This window comes from Vulpes vulpes, chromosome 13 (assembly GCF_048418805.1).
Source record: "Vulpes vulpes isolate BD-2025 chromosome 13, VulVul3, whole genome shotgun sequence".
Classification (NCBI taxonomy): domain Eukaryota; kingdom Metazoa; phylum Chordata; class Mammalia; order Carnivora; family Canidae; genus Vulpes; species Vulpes vulpes.
Genome location: NC_132792.1, coordinates 82,175,595 through 82,193,468, shown reverse-complemented (window position 1 = coordinate 82,193,468; position 17,874 = coordinate 82,175,595). Strand labels below are relative to the sequence as shown.

Sequence of the window (17,874 nt, the reverse complement as noted above, 5' to 3'; positions counted from 1 at the left end):
TCAGTGTCCTTAACCCCTGTGTTGTTAAGGGTCAACGGTATACATACAATGGAATGCTATTCAGCCTTAAAAAAGGAGATTCTGTAATATGTAGAAACATGGATAAACCTTGAGAGCATTATGTGAAGGTAAAACAAGCTAGTCACAGAAAGCCAAATACTAAATAAATAAAAATAAATTAAAAAAAAGAGAGCCAAATATTGGGTGATTCTATTTACATATCTAAAATAGTCTAATTCATTGAATCAGAGTGGAATGGTGGCTGCCAATGGCTGGGGAGAGGAAAACAGGAAGAAATGGGAATTATATTCAACAAACTTAAAATTTCTGCTAAGCAAGATGAAAAAACTCTAGAAATCTGCTATACAACACTGTAACTATAGTCAAGAATAATATATTACACACTTAAAGATTTGTTGAGGGTAGATCTCATGTTAAGTGTCCTTACCATAATAAATCAAGAGTCAGAAAAACTGAGGCAAAGAAAGCAGAGAAAGGTCTTACTGAGTCAAAGGAGAAAGCTTCAAAGAGCTCCTTTGAAGTCAAGAAGTCATGTAAGGTAAAAACTGAAGAGTAAACTATCTCTGGCTGTAGTACAAGTTAAGAGGACTATCCTGGGTCATTTCTGCAGTGATGCAGGAGAAAGTCAGACACTAGGTGGGTAAAGGGTAAATGGGAAATGGGAAATAGAAGCAGTTAGTTGAGTGTAGATGACCTTCAAGAACTTTCTTGACACAAAAAGATTATCTTGCTGTACTACTTTGTGGTATAATGGACCTTACATCTTTATGAAAGATTTACCAGGGACTGAAAGTTTGCTTACTCCTAAAATAAACCAAAAATGCGGAAAACAAGGCAAAAGGAACATAAGGTGAGTCATTACATTTTTAAAAGATGAAACAGATATATTCAATGAATGGTATTATCAAACTTTCACATTTGGCAAAACGAAAACAATTATGAGTTTGTTAGACTGTTAAGGTGATGCTCATGTGACAGAGGCTTGAGTGTCTTGTCTAGACAACAAGAATATATCACCAGTAACCTGACAACTGACTGGATATTTAGCCCAGACTCAACACTTGGTTGGGAAATTAGATGGTAAAGAAGCCAAAGCTTCACTCAGGAAGAACTCTGGTCTCTTTATAATAGAAAATGAGGAAAGCACAACATCCAACACAGAATAACACAGTGATTTTGAAAACCGCATTGAACTGCTGTACTCATTTGAAAATAATTTAATACCATTATTATTAATGGATAATATCATTATCCATAAATACTTTTCTAAGTAACAAAAGGAATACTCTTTCTTTTTTTTTTTCTAACTTTCTTTTGTGCTTTCACCTAACCAATTTTGATAGGAAGACTATTTGATAAGTAACTAAAAAAGATCTCAAAAAGCAAGTGACCAGCATTTTGAACCAATTTTCAATTTAAATGTCAATTTAAGTTATAAAAAAGTGAGAGTAAACCCTTAAAGAAACATTCATTATCTGAAGCAGAGCTGACCTAAGATAATGCACACAAACCAACATAGTCTATTTAATAAAAATATTTAATGCTGCCAAAAAGTATAAAAATACAGTAGGAATGGCAGTACAATACAAAGTAGTCTCTCCTAATTTATTTCTTTTACATCTTTCTACATTTCATACATGTATTAAAAAACTTAACAATACATCAAATTAGAGGGTTCTGCAAAGTCTTCTGCTGGTGATGCTCTTCGTTCCCTGGATGTAAAGTTTACTTTGTAAACAGACAAATGTGAGGCAATCTACAGGTTTATCAAGCCTCACTTTAGTTTCCGGAGTGGGCTTCAGGTCTTGCTTTGCACATCAATGGTTCAAAATTTATAGCTGCAGAATATTCTCAAGTCATGAATATTTAGGTGTCTGTCAATCTTGGCCTAAAACATAAAATAAGAAGTCATCTATTCAATTCATATTTACCAAACACACAGACATACACAGATACACACAAACATAAAAGGACTAACAGTGAAATAAAAAGTCAACTAAAAAACATTCCAACATGTCACATTCATCCACACTAAGTGCTTCACTGTTATCCTGGTAAATCTGCTTACATACTCAATTTTCAAACAGAATTGGTGGTGTGAGGTAGACTCATGTTAAAGCACCATAACTTACATGACTTTTTAAAGAATTACTAACTCTGAATTTCTCAGGTCATCCTGTATTACTCAAGAAATGACCTCCATGTGAGATACTGACAGATGGAAAGGTTTTAAAAAAAAATGTAGCCACAACAGTTTCACAAGATTTTATGGCATGTGCTAGACTTACCAATACTTTGGAATTCAATGCAAAAGTCTAATCCAATTTGAACCTCCACTGTATCATACTATTAAAAATATTATTAATGTAATGTCTTAACATAAAATTGGCTTAAATCTTTAAATCAGACTGTTAGCAGCATGCTTCTTTTGGTCCTGAAGGATAATACTAATGATTATAGCAGTACAGAACCAAAGTGACATGATTTAAGTTAAAGTATTAAAAAAAGAGACATAAAATAATTGAGACTTACTGTATTTTAATATTGAAAAGATTAAAGAGAACTTAAGCAACAGATGAAATAACTATTTTAAGTGCAGTTTTTGGTATGTGATGATATTTCACAATATTTGCAAATAACTGAACTTTTGAGGTAAATGGTATTTCTGTTCTTCCCCTGACTTCCCTCACCATAACAACAAAAAAACCCCAAACGTAAATACTTCTCATTGTGTCTCCACATATATAAATAGGAATATAAACCATGCCCACACATACCCCCCAGTCAAAAAACCCTCAAAATACTGCAAACTGGGCTTCTTCCTGACTACTGACTCTTCCTACTAAACAATAATACCAAGCACCTGGTGGTGTTCTGAACAGTCCTTTTCTTTTATTGTCCAACATTGACACAGAAATGTCAAGGTATCAAGAAAACCTTTTAAGGAGATGTCTGTAAGTCACAAAACCCACTACAGGTGCTTACTGCATGGTCCTAATGAACCCTGCACCACATTGGATGGAAGTAAGGAAAGGGACCTCTTACTGACTCTGCTGCAAAATATGTATTTACTTCCCACACATTCAGAAAATCAGCTCATCAAAGTAACTCCATTCAATCAATCAAGGTGAATGAAATAATCGTCTGGTTTAGAGAATATTCTGACGTTTCAGTATTTCTTTGGTTCAGTGGCAGTGCAGACTGTTTTCACAATTTTTTTTTGGAGGTAAAGTTTGACTTGGTTGACTTAAAAAAAAAAAGCACTACTTTGAATTTTAATAAGTTAAAGTAGCAGTCTAATTCTTTCTGTTTAAATATTTGAATATTCCATAAAAAACAGAGCCCACATGTCATAATGGAAGCAGCATGTGGTTTGGAGTTACTGGAATTCTACAGACGGGAGTGTGAATTTCAGCTCTCATGTAATAGCCGTGCAATCATGGGCAAGTTACTTATTCTCTGTCCTGGTTTTCTTACTTTAAAACAGGGTGATGCATCTAGATGAGGTATGAAGCAGATTCAATTTAGATTATGCAGGTCAGCTGACTGGCAGCACTGCAAGTGTCCAACATACACTGTTGTTTTCCCTAGCACGGTGACAGAGATTCACCTATGAAGGATAAACTATTGTTTGTAATAACTAAAAAAAATTAATAGTGTTTTTTAAAACTCACTTTTTTCTTTGTAAATATTATTCTGAAGGATAAGAAAATAAGGTAAAATCACTGGGAGTATTAACTTTTATAAAATGTATCTATTTGCAAAACTGAAGACAAATGGGCTTTATTTTAGGAAAAAAAAAATGTTCAATTGAATCATTTTTTTTTTTTGCTGACTTGTTCAATAAGTCAAAAGTAAACTGGGTTCAAAGAAATTAAGTGGAATAATTAGCCATGCTTGCCTCCTTCTTTGGAGAAAGCAGCCTGCACATACTGCCCACTGCCCTTATTCTGGAACTGGGCCAGGTTTACAAACAGAGAATGATCCTCCCAAGCTGGCTCTATATCCGAAGTAATAGAAAGTCAAACTGCATCCAAAGTATTCTTTGCCACCAGATATTCACACTTTTTTTTTTTTTTTTACTGAAAAGAATCAAAAAACCTTCTGTAAGGCGAGCAAAAGCATTACCTTACAGACAAAACAAACTTATCTAGTTTCCCTCTCCCGAATTCACCAAACTCAAAATAACTTCAATGATTTTATGGTAGTAATTTGAAATACCAACACCTTCGTGTCTATAAAATCTGTCAAATTAGAGCAACAATAAAGAATGGATGTTCTTTCAAAAATGGTCTCCATAAAGAAAAAAAATCCCCATGCAATTCTCCTTATAACTTCCCAAAATACACTATGTAATGAAAAACCAGACAGTACTGGACTCCGTAAGTATATTGTCACTATATCCTACAATTCCTTTATTCTGCTGTACATTATAAATCCAAAATAGAAAGAGTTCAAAAGATTCAACTTTTCAATCTCCCAGCAGACTTCAGATGGTCAGAGCTCTTTAAAACTTTTTCATTGTCAGGGGTTGTTACTGATGAAGACAAAGCCTTTCAAACCAAGTTCAAGCTTCTTGTCTGATACACTGCTTCCACTTAGCAATGCTCTGTGACAGAATAAAGGACAGTGAAGAAAAAACTCTCCCCAAAGAAGTTTCCAGAAATCAGTAGCCAAAGGAGATAACCATTTCTCTGAGGAGTGTTGAGGAAAAGCACCTGTGCAGAACTGGGTGTTCTTGGAGAAATCTGAATGTGGTAAATATTCAGAAAATTCCTGTTGCTAAGGAAAAAATGAGATGGCCAAACTCTACCATTCTCCTAGGAGTCTGTTCTTTCAAACACTACCCAAGAAAGTGAGTAACTTAAAATTCCTAAATTAAAAGTTTACATTGTCAGATCTGGATGAACAACAGAATAGCTATATTATGGTGAATACATGAAATATAGCCTAAAGTGTGCAGTATCTGGACTGGGGATTCCTGCCCAGGCAGAGCAGGTTTTGTGCAGCTTAAACAACCCGAGTTTCTTCCCATGAAGGCATGTCATTACTTATACGTAACGTATCCAATGGAACAAGAGAGCTGCAAGTTCTAAAATACTCATTCACTCTCATAGGAGCTGTTGGTGATACTGTTCTATAAATACTGCTTTGAAAATAAGTATAAGAAAAAATCAAATCCAAACAAATGAACTAGGGAAAAAGACCTAAGAAACAGGTCAATTTTGGAATAAATCATCCAGGGAAATTAACTCAGGAGAACTTAGTTTTGTCCTGTGGAATAGTATTACTTTCAAAATTTTATTTGTAAGCTTTTGTGCCTCTATCCTCTAAATAAGGCCAAATTAAAGATTTCTTAAAGTGAGAGAAACTTCATTATCTGCTGACACAGAAATGAGAACACAGAAACACCTTAGTTTCAGACCAGGATCACTGCACCAAGGTCTGACCTCAGCTCCCCGCACTACTGGGGTGCAGCAGACTAGAGATTCACACCCTTGCTCCTTCCTTACTCCCTAAGCCCGCAACAAATCCATGTGGACTGACCGCTGGACAAAAAAAAATCAATCGATGTTTACAGAAGGAGTGATTACTAGACTTCTGCCTAAACACAGAAGACATGGATAATATACCTAATGGCACCAGGCTTATAGTAGATTACATTAAAATAAAACCTCTGTAAGTTTTGTGTCTCAAAGTAAAAATCAAGGCAGACTAGATTTTAAAATCTGTACAATAACCAGGCAGGCACTTTGGGGATGTAGGTACTTGATGAAGTAGAGTATACAAAGGTTAATGACAGTATTTCTAATATAATCAGGTTCTGGCCTGTGTCTATTTACACAGAATCTAGTCAGATATATTTTTCTAAAAGGGAAATGACTTGCAAAAGCTAAGTTTGTCTTTGAGAATAACCTACTTCTAAAATATACTACATATAGGAGACTTTTCAACAATAGCAGCATAAAAGAATGTAGAACTGTCGAGTCTCAGGCTGATTATGGGTGAATAATAACAACACATACCTCAAAAGCTTGTTGTAAGGATTAAATGGGATAATCTGTTAAAGTGCTTATTAGCACAGTGCCTGGCACATAGTAAATGATCAATAAATGATTACAACCACCATTCTCAATTGACACTGAGAGCAAAGAAGGACTTGCTATAAAAAGTTACATATCATAAACTACTTTTCAAACCAATACATATTTGTTGATTCATACCATCAATTCTAGTTTATTAGAAACGAAGGGGACAAGCACAAATACACATAAAATTAAGAGTTACAGTTCCTTCTTGTGACATACCTGTTAAGCAGAGCTATTTAAAAAAAAAAGTCAATGTTTAATTTCCTTTCTCTTTTTGTTCATTTTTTGGTAAAAATATTAATACACAGTCAGTATTAATTTGAAGATAGAATAGGAAAAGGACAGAGCATATATTATAAAGTATTCCCTAAACATGAGGAAATATCTTTATATTGTTCTGAAGTTCTTTATACACTTTAAGACACTACATTTTTCTTAATCATCTAAGAATTCAAGAAAAGGTATTATTTTTATTTTATATATGGATAAACTAAAAAATGAAGAATTATATTTTTACATGTTCTATATATGCGAGCATAGATTAAAACTGCTAAGAGGCCAGCATAGAATACCTAGCTAAGCCTGGAGACAGATACATAACCAGCTGGTACATCCAGAGAAGATGGCATTAAGTCAGACTGCTGTCAGTTTATCAGTAGAGGCATATGAACACGAATGTACTATATATTAATGCAAATATCCTTTCTTAGAAATAATAAAGCCTCTGGTTTTCTAAAAATCTTTTTTTCTTCCTTGTTCAAAAAATAACACTACCTCATTAAAATCAAACTACACAACTGACTTTAAAAGTCTGTTATATCGAAAAAAAAAGTCTGTTATATTTAGAAAATATTAGGAAGACTTAAGGATGCACAAATTGTGTAAAATGTAAAATCTAACGTGGATTGCTAACTTTGTCCTCTGGCTGCTACCTGAGAAGGCAGGAGCCCTGTGTCTTTCCCACTTAATAAAGGGTCAAGATGATGGCCCCAAGCACTACATCACATTTTTAAATAATTAATACATGGACCCCAAAAATATTATTACTGGTATAAACTTAACACACTATCCTTCAGGATCTGCTTGAAAGGAGGAAAGATGAATAACCCTTGCAGAAGTTCATCAACAAATGTTTACTTCACTGAGTATCATGTTAAGATATATGACAACAAACACCAGTCAGAGAACAGAAAGAAGACAAACAGCAAAGCTAAAATCCTGAATCCAGTGAAGCACATTTACCCTGCAAAGGGGCAATGTGCATCATTAACAGCCTTTGTTTCCTGTAAGAAGTCTCTGCCTTTTTGTTTAAGGCAAGGCTATCTTCAGTTGGAAATTTAGTATGATTTATCCGTATTTGACTTACAGAGTAATATACTGTATTTTACAAATATAAACCAAGGCAAATTAGAAAAATTAGAAAAGTTTTAAACCAATAATGACGGGTCCTGGTACCTGAACACAGGTTTAGTGCAGATAGACATTAAAAAAAAAAAAAGCCCCTCTTACCTCCTCTCCATTTAAAGGTTACAGGACACAGTAATACTGAATTAGGACACAGGCACAAGTTATGTAAATCTGATTTAATATGTAGTACCACCTACATCCTGCTTTCAGATTTCAGCATAATTCAACACATTCAAGAAGGCTACTCAAATCAATTCAAAATACCTATCTATACAAATGGTTTTCAAACTGTTTTAAAAATTATAACTGTCCCCTTAAAATAATTACACCTCATACAGAGACTGTACGTAATGTATAAAATAGGAAAAATAGAGATGGTCTGGTTGAAAGTATAGGCTGGTAGCTTGGAATCCTTCCAACCACCTCTCAGAGACCCCTCAGAAATCCAATGAGCATGGCTTGAAAACCACTGAAATACTGTGATTTTATTATATTAGCAATTAAATCTATAACAACTATTTAAAGTTCAAATTAAGTTAAACACTGAATGGAATGTTGGGATCTGAAGAAGGCTAGCACTCAAATGAGCAGTTAAGTTCATCAAACAATATGCTTTAAAAATACCCATTAAGAAGTTAAAGGGACAAGGTCAGGTTTGTACATCATCATACTATTTATTGAATAGAAAGAACTTGAAAAAAATTTTACTTCAAAACTTCAGTCTAGTAAACTGAAATGATGTATAATAAAATGCTGCTCCTTATTTTTATTTTCTAAGTCATGATTTACCCTAATTATAAATTAGGGTAATTACATAGACATTTTCATGAAAATTAAACAGTATTCATCACGGGCTTTACAGAAACCAATTTCTTTACAAAGTCTCGACCAAATGTTACCTGACTATGCCAGTAAGGAGTTTTCCTTCAAAGAAATTTTTAGGGAAATTTTTGTTTCTTTATTTTTCTTTTTAAAATTGGGAAAACTGTAAAACATAAAAGAAATGCAAATATACAATAAAAACTGCTTAGAGTTAGTTTTAACTGCTCATATCAAATTTCTCTTTAGGAAAATGTATTCAGTACAATTGAATCAACACACAATTTATTTTTTATGTTAACAGATTTTTCAAATTGAGCTTTTAAAAAGTACATTTAACTACAAAAGATTAAATAGATACTTATAAAATATATTTACCCTGAAATGGTTAAGACTATAAAATGTTGATGCCCATGTCAACAGTACATTATACATTACACGCATTATTTAAAGGTCATTTTCTTTCCAGTAATAATGTAGATAAAACCACAATATTTATTGCTTGTATCAAGTGCAGGTTAAAATCCAGAGAGCCTCCATAAACAAATCCTTGTGATAAAGGATTTCTCAATCTGATCAGGAAATATTACACTTAACATGTATGAATACAGTTGCAAAATGTACCAGTTTTCAATAAGTATTCAAGTCTTTATTTCAGATAGCCGTTTACAGTTAGGGGACAGCGCCCTGAGATGTTGGGCTGGGGTCTGAATATATCATTTATCTGGTTGGTGTCTATTCTACTGCACTGTTTCTGGGGTGCAAGGAGTCTGCTAAGAAACAAACCCTTGGGACTAACGCAACACTGTCACCTACTAGTGCAGTGGCTTGCTGGGCAGAATTGTTTATTTATAGGACATTCTGCTGAAACAATAGTGTCCAGCCAACAAAAGCGCCCACCAAAATGAATGACACAAACCCCATCTTAGTGAGAATAGGTTGCCAATATAACCACCTTTTCCTTTTTCGTTCAGTCTCATTTAGCCTCTGTTTCATCTGCTGCACCTTCTGAGCTGTGTTAGCTTTTCTGTCCTCTCGAATACGTTTCCGTAGAATGCTAGGAAAAAAGAAAAACAAAAGGATGTTCATGGCAGGATTTAATTACTCTAATACAGAGCACCAAAGCCCAAATACCTGCCCCCTAAACCCCGTATTTTTAAACTTATTAAAACACTGGAATAAAAAAAGAGGGAGAGTTTCAATATTCCAAGTGGTCTAGAGATGTACTCTGATATTTCATCAACAATTTCTGGTACAATATTCAACTAATAAATACTTTTTGGAGGACCTGAAAATAAGCATGGTGCTTTCTTCGTTGAAATGGGAGCTGGTGGCTGTCAGCTTTCTTTCTTGCTAACCAGCTGGAAGAGGTGGGGGATAAGAGTCCCTGGCATCTAAGGCCCTTTAATGTTTACACATGATTTGTCAAAGGTCACTGGTAAAAGCTATCTATTTAATACTTTGTAAAGATTCTATCATGGGATGCCTATTGCTGTTTGTCCACACATATTTCTGGCTTCCATTTTCCTATTCACATCCACAGAATGTTTGTTCCAACGGAAGCTCTCAGGCTCCCAAGACACATGGTCCTAGAACACTAAAAAATGGCCAATGACTAACATGTAAATTATTATTTCTTCACTTTAAAAAACTTCCACAAAATCTATCTCTTCTTTTCACTTATTGCCTATAATATAGCAAAAACCTAACCTTTGCCTCTGAATTAAGTATTACCACCACAGTAATTTTTCTACAGTATAGCTCTCTGGTTCTGTAGCTTGATTAAAAATCTTGAATGCCTTTTCAGTGTACTACATTAAGAGCCAACTTTTTTCCCCACCAAAATGCTTAACCTGAATCTAATAATGAGAAACAATCAGAGGAATCCAGATTGTGGAGTGTTTTAAAAGGCAACTGGTATAGCAGTTGCAAAAATGTCAGGGTCAAAGCAAGGAAAACGAGAAAGTGGTAAACAATTTCAATTTAACAGAGACTAAGGAACCAAACCAACCAAATACAATGCATGATCCTTGACTATATCTTGGATTTTTTCTTTAAATAGCTAAAGAAATTTTGGGATCATGAAAATATTCTGAAATTAGATTATGATGATGGCTTCACAACTTCATAAATACACTAAATCTACTAAAGTATATGCTTTGAATGAGTGAACCTTATTTTTAATTTGTTTTTATCAGTTTGCCAATATATAGTATAACACCCAGTGCTCATTCCATCAAGCGAAATGAGTGAACTTTATATCTCAAAGTTACTTTTTAATAAAGCTATAGGGTAGATTTTTTAGACAACTAGAGAAATGTGAATAACGACTATATATTAGGTAATTTTATCAATGTTCAAATTCTCTGGACTACTGGGACCCTCAAACACTGCTGGTGGGAATGTACAAGGATGCAGATGCTACATAAAATGGGTAGGTCCTCAAAATGTGAAATCTAAGGTTACCTTATGACCCCACAACTGCACTCCTAGGTATATTCCCAAGAGAACTGGAAAACACCTGTGCACACAAAAACTAGCCAGTATTCACCGGCCTTGCACAACTTTGTTCCTGCTCAAGTGTTTTTTGTTTTTGTTTTTTGTTTTTTGTTTTTTTTGCTGTTCTCCAAATTTGTTCCCTTCTAAACTAGAAATCTCCTCTCTCTAGTCCTCTCATTTCAATTCTGTTCTTGAATTTCTCCCTCTAGGGCCCCTTTATTCTTATCTTACAGCATTTAACTTACAGTAAATTACTTATGTTGCTAATTTGGGATCCTATTTTACCCCCTAAATATGTTTGCAACTCAGGGGCTCTATTTTGCCTGTCTCTGTGTACCCTATGATTTCTAATGTCTTCTTCATTTTACCTATCATATAACCAGGTATCTTTGGCTGTCTGAACTTTGAAGATCTGCTATGATGGCTTGCAAAAATTATTACTCAGAATTCACTCTCTGAATTTAAAATTCACATGTACAAATACACGTGTATATCTATCAGTGAAAAAAATTTAAGTTGTATTTAAGCGAAAGCAAAGCATATATAAAATATGTAAAAGAATACAGAGTCCCATCCAAGGGGCCAGACTTCCATGGGTCCCTGTATTTGTTTCTGTCAGGAGCCTGAGGCCACCAAACAACCAGGTTCCAATTTAGATGGATTCTTGAATAGATTATTTCATTTAAAATTTTCATTGTGGGGATCCCTGGGTGGCTCAGCAGTTTAGCGCCTGCCTTTGGCCTGGGGCGTGATCCTGGAGTCCTGGGATTGAGTCCCATGTGGGGCTCCGTGCATGGAGCCTGCTTCTCTCCCTCTGCCTGTGGCTCTGCCTCTCTCTCTCTCTGGGTGTCTCTCATGAATAAATAAAATCTTTAAAAAAATTTTTTTCATTGCAATACAGAGGATAATTACAATTTTAATTCAGTGTTGATATTTACCATATAAACCCAATAGGAGTTCATGGAGTGTCACATGATTATGTAATTAGTGCTTCAAATAAACAGCAGTTTAAGAGGATTTTTAAAAGAGGATTTTTATGATATTTAGAGAAATTGGTTATGGTTTTGGTTGGGCTGAGAACACAATTTTTCCCATTTAAAATTATTAATGGAATAGAGATTCTTGTTTTCAAAAAATGTACTATACATATGTTTTCAGGAATGGAATGAAAGTACCAAGAGATGGCATCACTTAGTTTAAGACTGCAATTCCAGAGAAATAAAAACCACTCTCCATTTGTGATACAATAAAATCTTTATAACTACTTTGGCCTCAGGAAATTAGTCCACGTGATAAACTGCCCAAGTCTTCCTACACGGTTATGTAATCAAAACCCACAAATTAGCAGGAAAGGACTCCTGTGGACCCTTGCCTACAGAAGACCATGTAGAATTCTTCATTGTGGCACACATAGCAGGCTACTGCCCATACAGCTTTACTTCACACTATGCAAACACATAGGAGAAGGATCCAAATAACCTGACTTCTCATTTATCTGAATGGTTCTTCACTCAGCGATCTGGGCTTATGGGTTGCACTATAATTGAGAACATCAGCTTTTAAGCTTTGATGCTAAACCTTAACAGCAAGAAATACCCTACCATCACAACAAAGTAACTGTACACCAAGACATATTTATACACATACACAATATTTATGTTAATATGTAGAATTTATATATTATGTATACATAAAAATGTTAAAATACTCAGTTATTATCTATGATACTGATTTATTTTATTCTCTAACTTAAACTCTAATTTCTATTTTATTTTATCCTATTATTTTAAAAATGCTTTTTTTTATGACTCACTAAATTGGTTTCAAGATGGTGGAAATGTGACCTTCAATAGGAAAAAACTGCCTTGAAGGATATTTAATAATGAAAATGAAAGAAAATGATGAAGTATTGTGTTCTACTCTCTTGAAACTGAAATTCTTTCAGTAAGATTTTGATTTTATTAGCCTCCCTAATACAAAACTATAGATTAGTATTAAAGTTTATTAAGACTCAACAATACAATTTTTCACAGCAATCTTTATGCTTTTACTCTTCTACAACCTTGCTCCTTCAACTAGCTTTCTCTACTCAAAATCCTTACTTTCCTTCTGGGATTCTGTCTCTGTTTTCAAGCATGATGTGGTCTCCTCTCTCCTGTGGGTGGGGGGCATCAAACAGCATATACACACACCACCCCCTCACCCCTAATAAAACCACCTCTTCAATCACTCTATAATTCCTGAGTGGTTTTCCTGAGCTCGATACTATGGAACTTGGACAATGCATGATGTACCTTGTTGGGGTCTGTGTCCTTAAAAATTAAAACTCGACAACTAAGGACACTGACTCAATCATCAAGCCTGTTTTCCATTTAATTTTGCACATGGTACTAGCCAAAACAACATTAGGAACATGTGGATCTTATTACTGAAAAAGATAAGGTAACTAAAACATTTCTTGATTTAAAACTATTATATTTATGATGAAGGAAGGAATAGCATCTTAATGCTATAGTCTAAAACCACTAGAGCCATAAATAAGGAAAAATACTGCTAAGTCATAATGAACTCTTCAGTAGAATACTTAACAACACATTCATCTGTATTTATTGCAATGTTACCTTTCATAAGATTTCAGGTAATTTTTAAATTGGGGAAATAAGTGAAGCTACTATAATCTACAGGAGACCTCAACAATTTTCATGGTACCTCAACATTGCAACGTAACAAATAGGACTAAAACATAAAATGTGCCACAATAAAAAGCATATTTGACAAAAAGGAGAGAGAAAACATCTCTAAGAGGCACTGAAGAGGGGAAGTGAACACACTCATTCACTCACACCTTAGGATACCAGCTTCCTAATGGGTGGGAGAGTACTAGAGCCTTAGAAATGTAAACATTTTAATTTCAAAACTTAAATCGTTTACACATTCATATGGATTCAAAACTCTTGAAAAGTGTAAAAGGGCATTTTGGGTAATTTTTTTTAAAGACTTCTCCCCTTTCAATAATGGAATGAAGTTTAAATATTCATTTAAATATTTTATAATTTCATTAAAGGCACATTATCAATTACATTACAACTACAGTATGAACACTAATATTTGTACCACTTATTTTCTGTATCCTATTATACATTTTAGCATTTAATTGTATTAATTTAAGCACTCAAATTAGAATTGAGTTAAACCACTTTCCAACTGGTTCCTGTCTGTAAGTACTGGCTTCTTTAATAGGGCTGAAAGCTCTTTGAGATCGATGATGTCATCATATACTACTTAAATACCCTTAGGTAATAAATAAATTAATAGCTACATTAATTCAATAAACAAAGGGCCTAGATTAGTTCATATCCACTAACCTTATTGAAAGAAAAATGTTTCATCTTTTCAAGCATGTTATTACCATAAGCTTACCTCTCACTGTTCTCCTCCGTCGTATCCTGTATTTTAGAGGATAGTCCTGTATATCTGTCACCTGTCAGTTTTTCTTCTTCCAGGCCTATCCTATTCCCATTGTATTTTTCAGTCATTATTTTGGTTGGTGAATGATCAAAAGCAGGACATATGTCTTCCTTAGAAAGTTCTTTCCACCGTTTCTAGGTAGGGAAGAGAAGTGAAAAACCAATACAAACACTAAAATTTTACATTTCTTTAAATAAAAAGGATGTATCAATTGAGATGTTACCTATTTTAAGCTTTATTATTAAAAAATAATAAAGCATTTAATATTTATGTACATGGCTATATGCAGTTGAATTTAACAATCTTAATGAAAGTAAGTAGACTTTAACCTATTTGAGACAAACTATACTAGGACCTCATCAAAATATTCATGATAAGTGAGATTTTAGCTAGAGCCAGATTCTGCTGGATTCCTAATCCACAGGTATATTAACAATGGAAACAGTGACTCAGATGGCACTTGAATGTGATCTGGCATCTCCTTATTCCCTGCCAGTAGAACAACAGTGAGGAACAGAGAAACAGCAGTAAGATTTCCAGGCAGTTCTTTCTGATGCCAGGGGACCTTAATTTTGTTTTTTCCTATCAGGTATGCTAGCAGCTCCAGGTAGCCCACCACCAGGTTAGAAAAAAACTCTGCTTGCATGTCTAGACTTCAAGACACCTTGGGTGGGGTTCAGCCCAAGATGAAGAGAAATTCCATTTCCTTCATCTATTAAACAGGCCGTTATCACTTACCTTGGAAGCCTGCAGTGATTAATGACATAACATGCCTAGCACCATGTCTAGCAAATGTTAGATTCCTTTGCTCTCACTGCCAACATCCCTAGAAGAGTGGAAGTGGTGCAAAGTATATCTCAGCCCCTGGAAGATGAGGGGCAGTGACAAAGTGCTAGCCAGAGTGGGAGATGGCAGGTATAACTTCACCATGGGGGGACCTCTGGTTCCTCAAGTCCTTCAAGGGCTGGGAATACAACCACCTATCTCCCTGCCAATAGTAAGAGTAGGAAAGATGGCAGTGAGAGCCAATGGTTTGATTATCTAGGACTCTGACACTGGTGCAAAATGATCTGGTATGGACAGGGGTGGCCCTCTTTGAAGATCTTATCACAGAAGCAAGGAGTCTAGAATCTTATGAATAAGAAACTCTATAAACTTATTGCCTGAGGACTTTAATTATTTCGAACACAGATGGAACACTGCAATTTATACTTGTCTGGAACTTAACGAAACACTCTTTCCCTGGAGCTGCTTTGGTACAAAATGGCATTGTTAAAAACAGCACTTGTATATTTAGATTGTAGGGGGAAAAAATCTTTGGAAAATTTCATTGATACACTGATAAGTTAGTTCCTATCTTATTTCATTATCCTACAACAAAGAAATTTTAAAAAGAAAAAGGCATTTACCACACTCCACCTTTCCCATATATAGCTATTTTATTAAGATGCATAATTAACATATCTTTTTTATAGTAGCTGATTTACAAAAAGAGAATGTTAAATTCTGTAATTTGCTACATTTGGAGGACAGTGAGTAGGTCAGTTTGGTAGAAGATGAAGAATGTGTAGAGCTTTGGTAGAAATGAAGAACATGTAGAGCTTGACTCTGAGAGAGGAGGCCAGAAAGGAAGTAGACCTCAAGGAAAAGAATGGCTCTGAACTTAATTTAAGAAACAATGGGATGGAACCCACCTCTCCTGAGCAAGGACCTAAGAGGATGCAAACCATATCCAGAAAGAATATTTTACCAATACCTGAGAGACTGCTATAATGGAACTAGGAGTAGGTATTTTCACTTTAGAGGATTATGTCAGTTTTCTTTCTTCTCGTTTTACATTTTTGTTACTCAGTCTAGATTTGTACATTGAAGATGCACATGCAGAAATTTCTCAAACATTTACTATACCCACACTGACCTAATGCTTCAACTGCACCAGCTCTTAATCCTCAGAAGAATCTCAGGAGGTAGGTGCTACTACTCTTATTATTATCATCCCCTTTCTGCAGATGAGATGGGTTAACAGCATAGAAGTAACTTGCCCATGCCACGCAGCTAATTAACAGATGGGCCAAAACTTTAATGCTATAATTCTTCATGATTATCTGTATCTCTGAAAATTTCATCAATTTCACATACCAGATAAAGACCCCCCCCTCCCCAAAAAATGCAAACTGCCTCCAAAATTTAGGCTGTTCAATTTTTTAAAATTTCGATTCTTCACTGGGACCTAGTTATAACAACTTGGCCTTAGAGTTGGACAAAACTCAACAATGTCAATAAACAGGACAATGACAAAAGTCAAGTTTCACTGGACTACTTCCCAGAATATGCAACAAATTCAGAATCTGTCAACAATAAAAGGACTCAGCACAAGGGAATGGGGATAGAGAATAGGAGATATTTAATGGTGGTGAATTAAAAAAAAAAAAAAAAAAAAACACTGTCATTTTGCCGCATCTCTGGCCAGCAAACTCACTCAACTTTGCCTTCTCTGTAACCTACAAAGCAGCAAGCTGAACAATCCAGAGTCACCTGTCTTGGCTTGTCACTGCTGACTTGGGAAGTCAAGGAATCAATACTGCACTCAGCTACAACTTCATTCAAGCTCTCATCTTGAGCCCTGGAGTACAGCTTTCTGGACTGAGAGTTTTTTATCCTCCTAAATCTATACTCATGTTGAACCACACTCCCACATGTCACATGCTGCTATGAGCAATGCTCTCTGCATACCACCTGCAACCCCACTCATTTCTCACTGAAGAAAGTCCCTCAAAGAAGCAGTTAAAGTCCTGTCATTAAACTTGAAACACACTGTAATTACTTTATTAGTTGTTCCAAATTACCAGTTAGAGGTCTTACAACATCAACTCTGAATTATCAATCTAGATATGTTACTCTGTGAGGTTGTCTGTCATCATGGATACTGGGAGTGTGCTAATAAGTGATAATACCAGTAATTACAAGGTCTTTTTATGCCCAACCTTGGGCCAAGAAAAATGTAAGGTAAATGATATATTTTTAGAGACAACAAGAAATTACCTCTATTTATTTAGGTAGTTAAAGATCATTAGAAATTTCCAAAAGTAAATACATGCCGTGTGATTTTAAACACATGTATTTACTAATTTCAGAAACCATCACTTTAGATGTGAATATTAACAGCTCTCTTCTATCTCAACAGGTTCTAGATCACTTTATGTCTACATATGTCAGAAATCTTCACAGAAAAATTAACATAAAACCGTATCCAATGAAAATACCACTCACATAATATAAATCTAAATTAAGGGTGATGGTGAAGACATCAGCCCCTTTAGTTTTTCCCTTTAGGAAAAAGTACAAAAAACAAAGAAATATGGCTCAGGTGCTGTTGGATAGACAGTTTTCTGAAGATACAGAGGTTCAGGAAACATCACCCTCCCACACTCCTGGCCACAGAGCTCACACCAGAAAGAAGCTCCTTTCTTTCTTCTTACAAATATTAACTTTTCCCAAAATTCAGAGGTAAAGAGGAAGAGGTAGACATATGGAGAGAAAGAAGAGTCTTTTTATAAATTGGCTATCCTAT

The 17,874-nt window shown here is 34.9% G+C and overlaps 1 protein-coding gene across 2 annotated transcripts in view; it reads right to left on the bottom strand.

Moving 5' to 3' along the window:
• Positions 1 to 1,540: 1,540 nt before the first annotated feature.
• Positions 1,541 to 17,874, bottom strand: part of PTPN2 (protein tyrosine phosphatase non-receptor type 2) — an 86,580-nt gene continuing 70,246 nt past the window's right edge. The window contains exons 8-10 of one of the 2 annotated variants that reach the window (XM_026005997.2): positions 14,256 to 14,437; positions 9,292 to 9,393; positions 1,541 to 1,909 (exon numbers count right to left, since the gene is read on the bottom strand). In XM_026005997.2, the coding sequence (XP_025861782.1) occupies positions 1,888 to 1,909; positions 9,292 to 9,393; positions 14,256 to 14,437 (306 nt within the window). In that variant the 3' untranslated portion in view covers positions 1,541 to 1,887. Of the gene's footprint in view, positions 1,910 to 7,678; positions 9,394 to 14,255; positions 14,438 to 17,874 lie in introns of those variants that run through there. The other variant, XM_026005996.2, reaches the window with a different exon arrangement.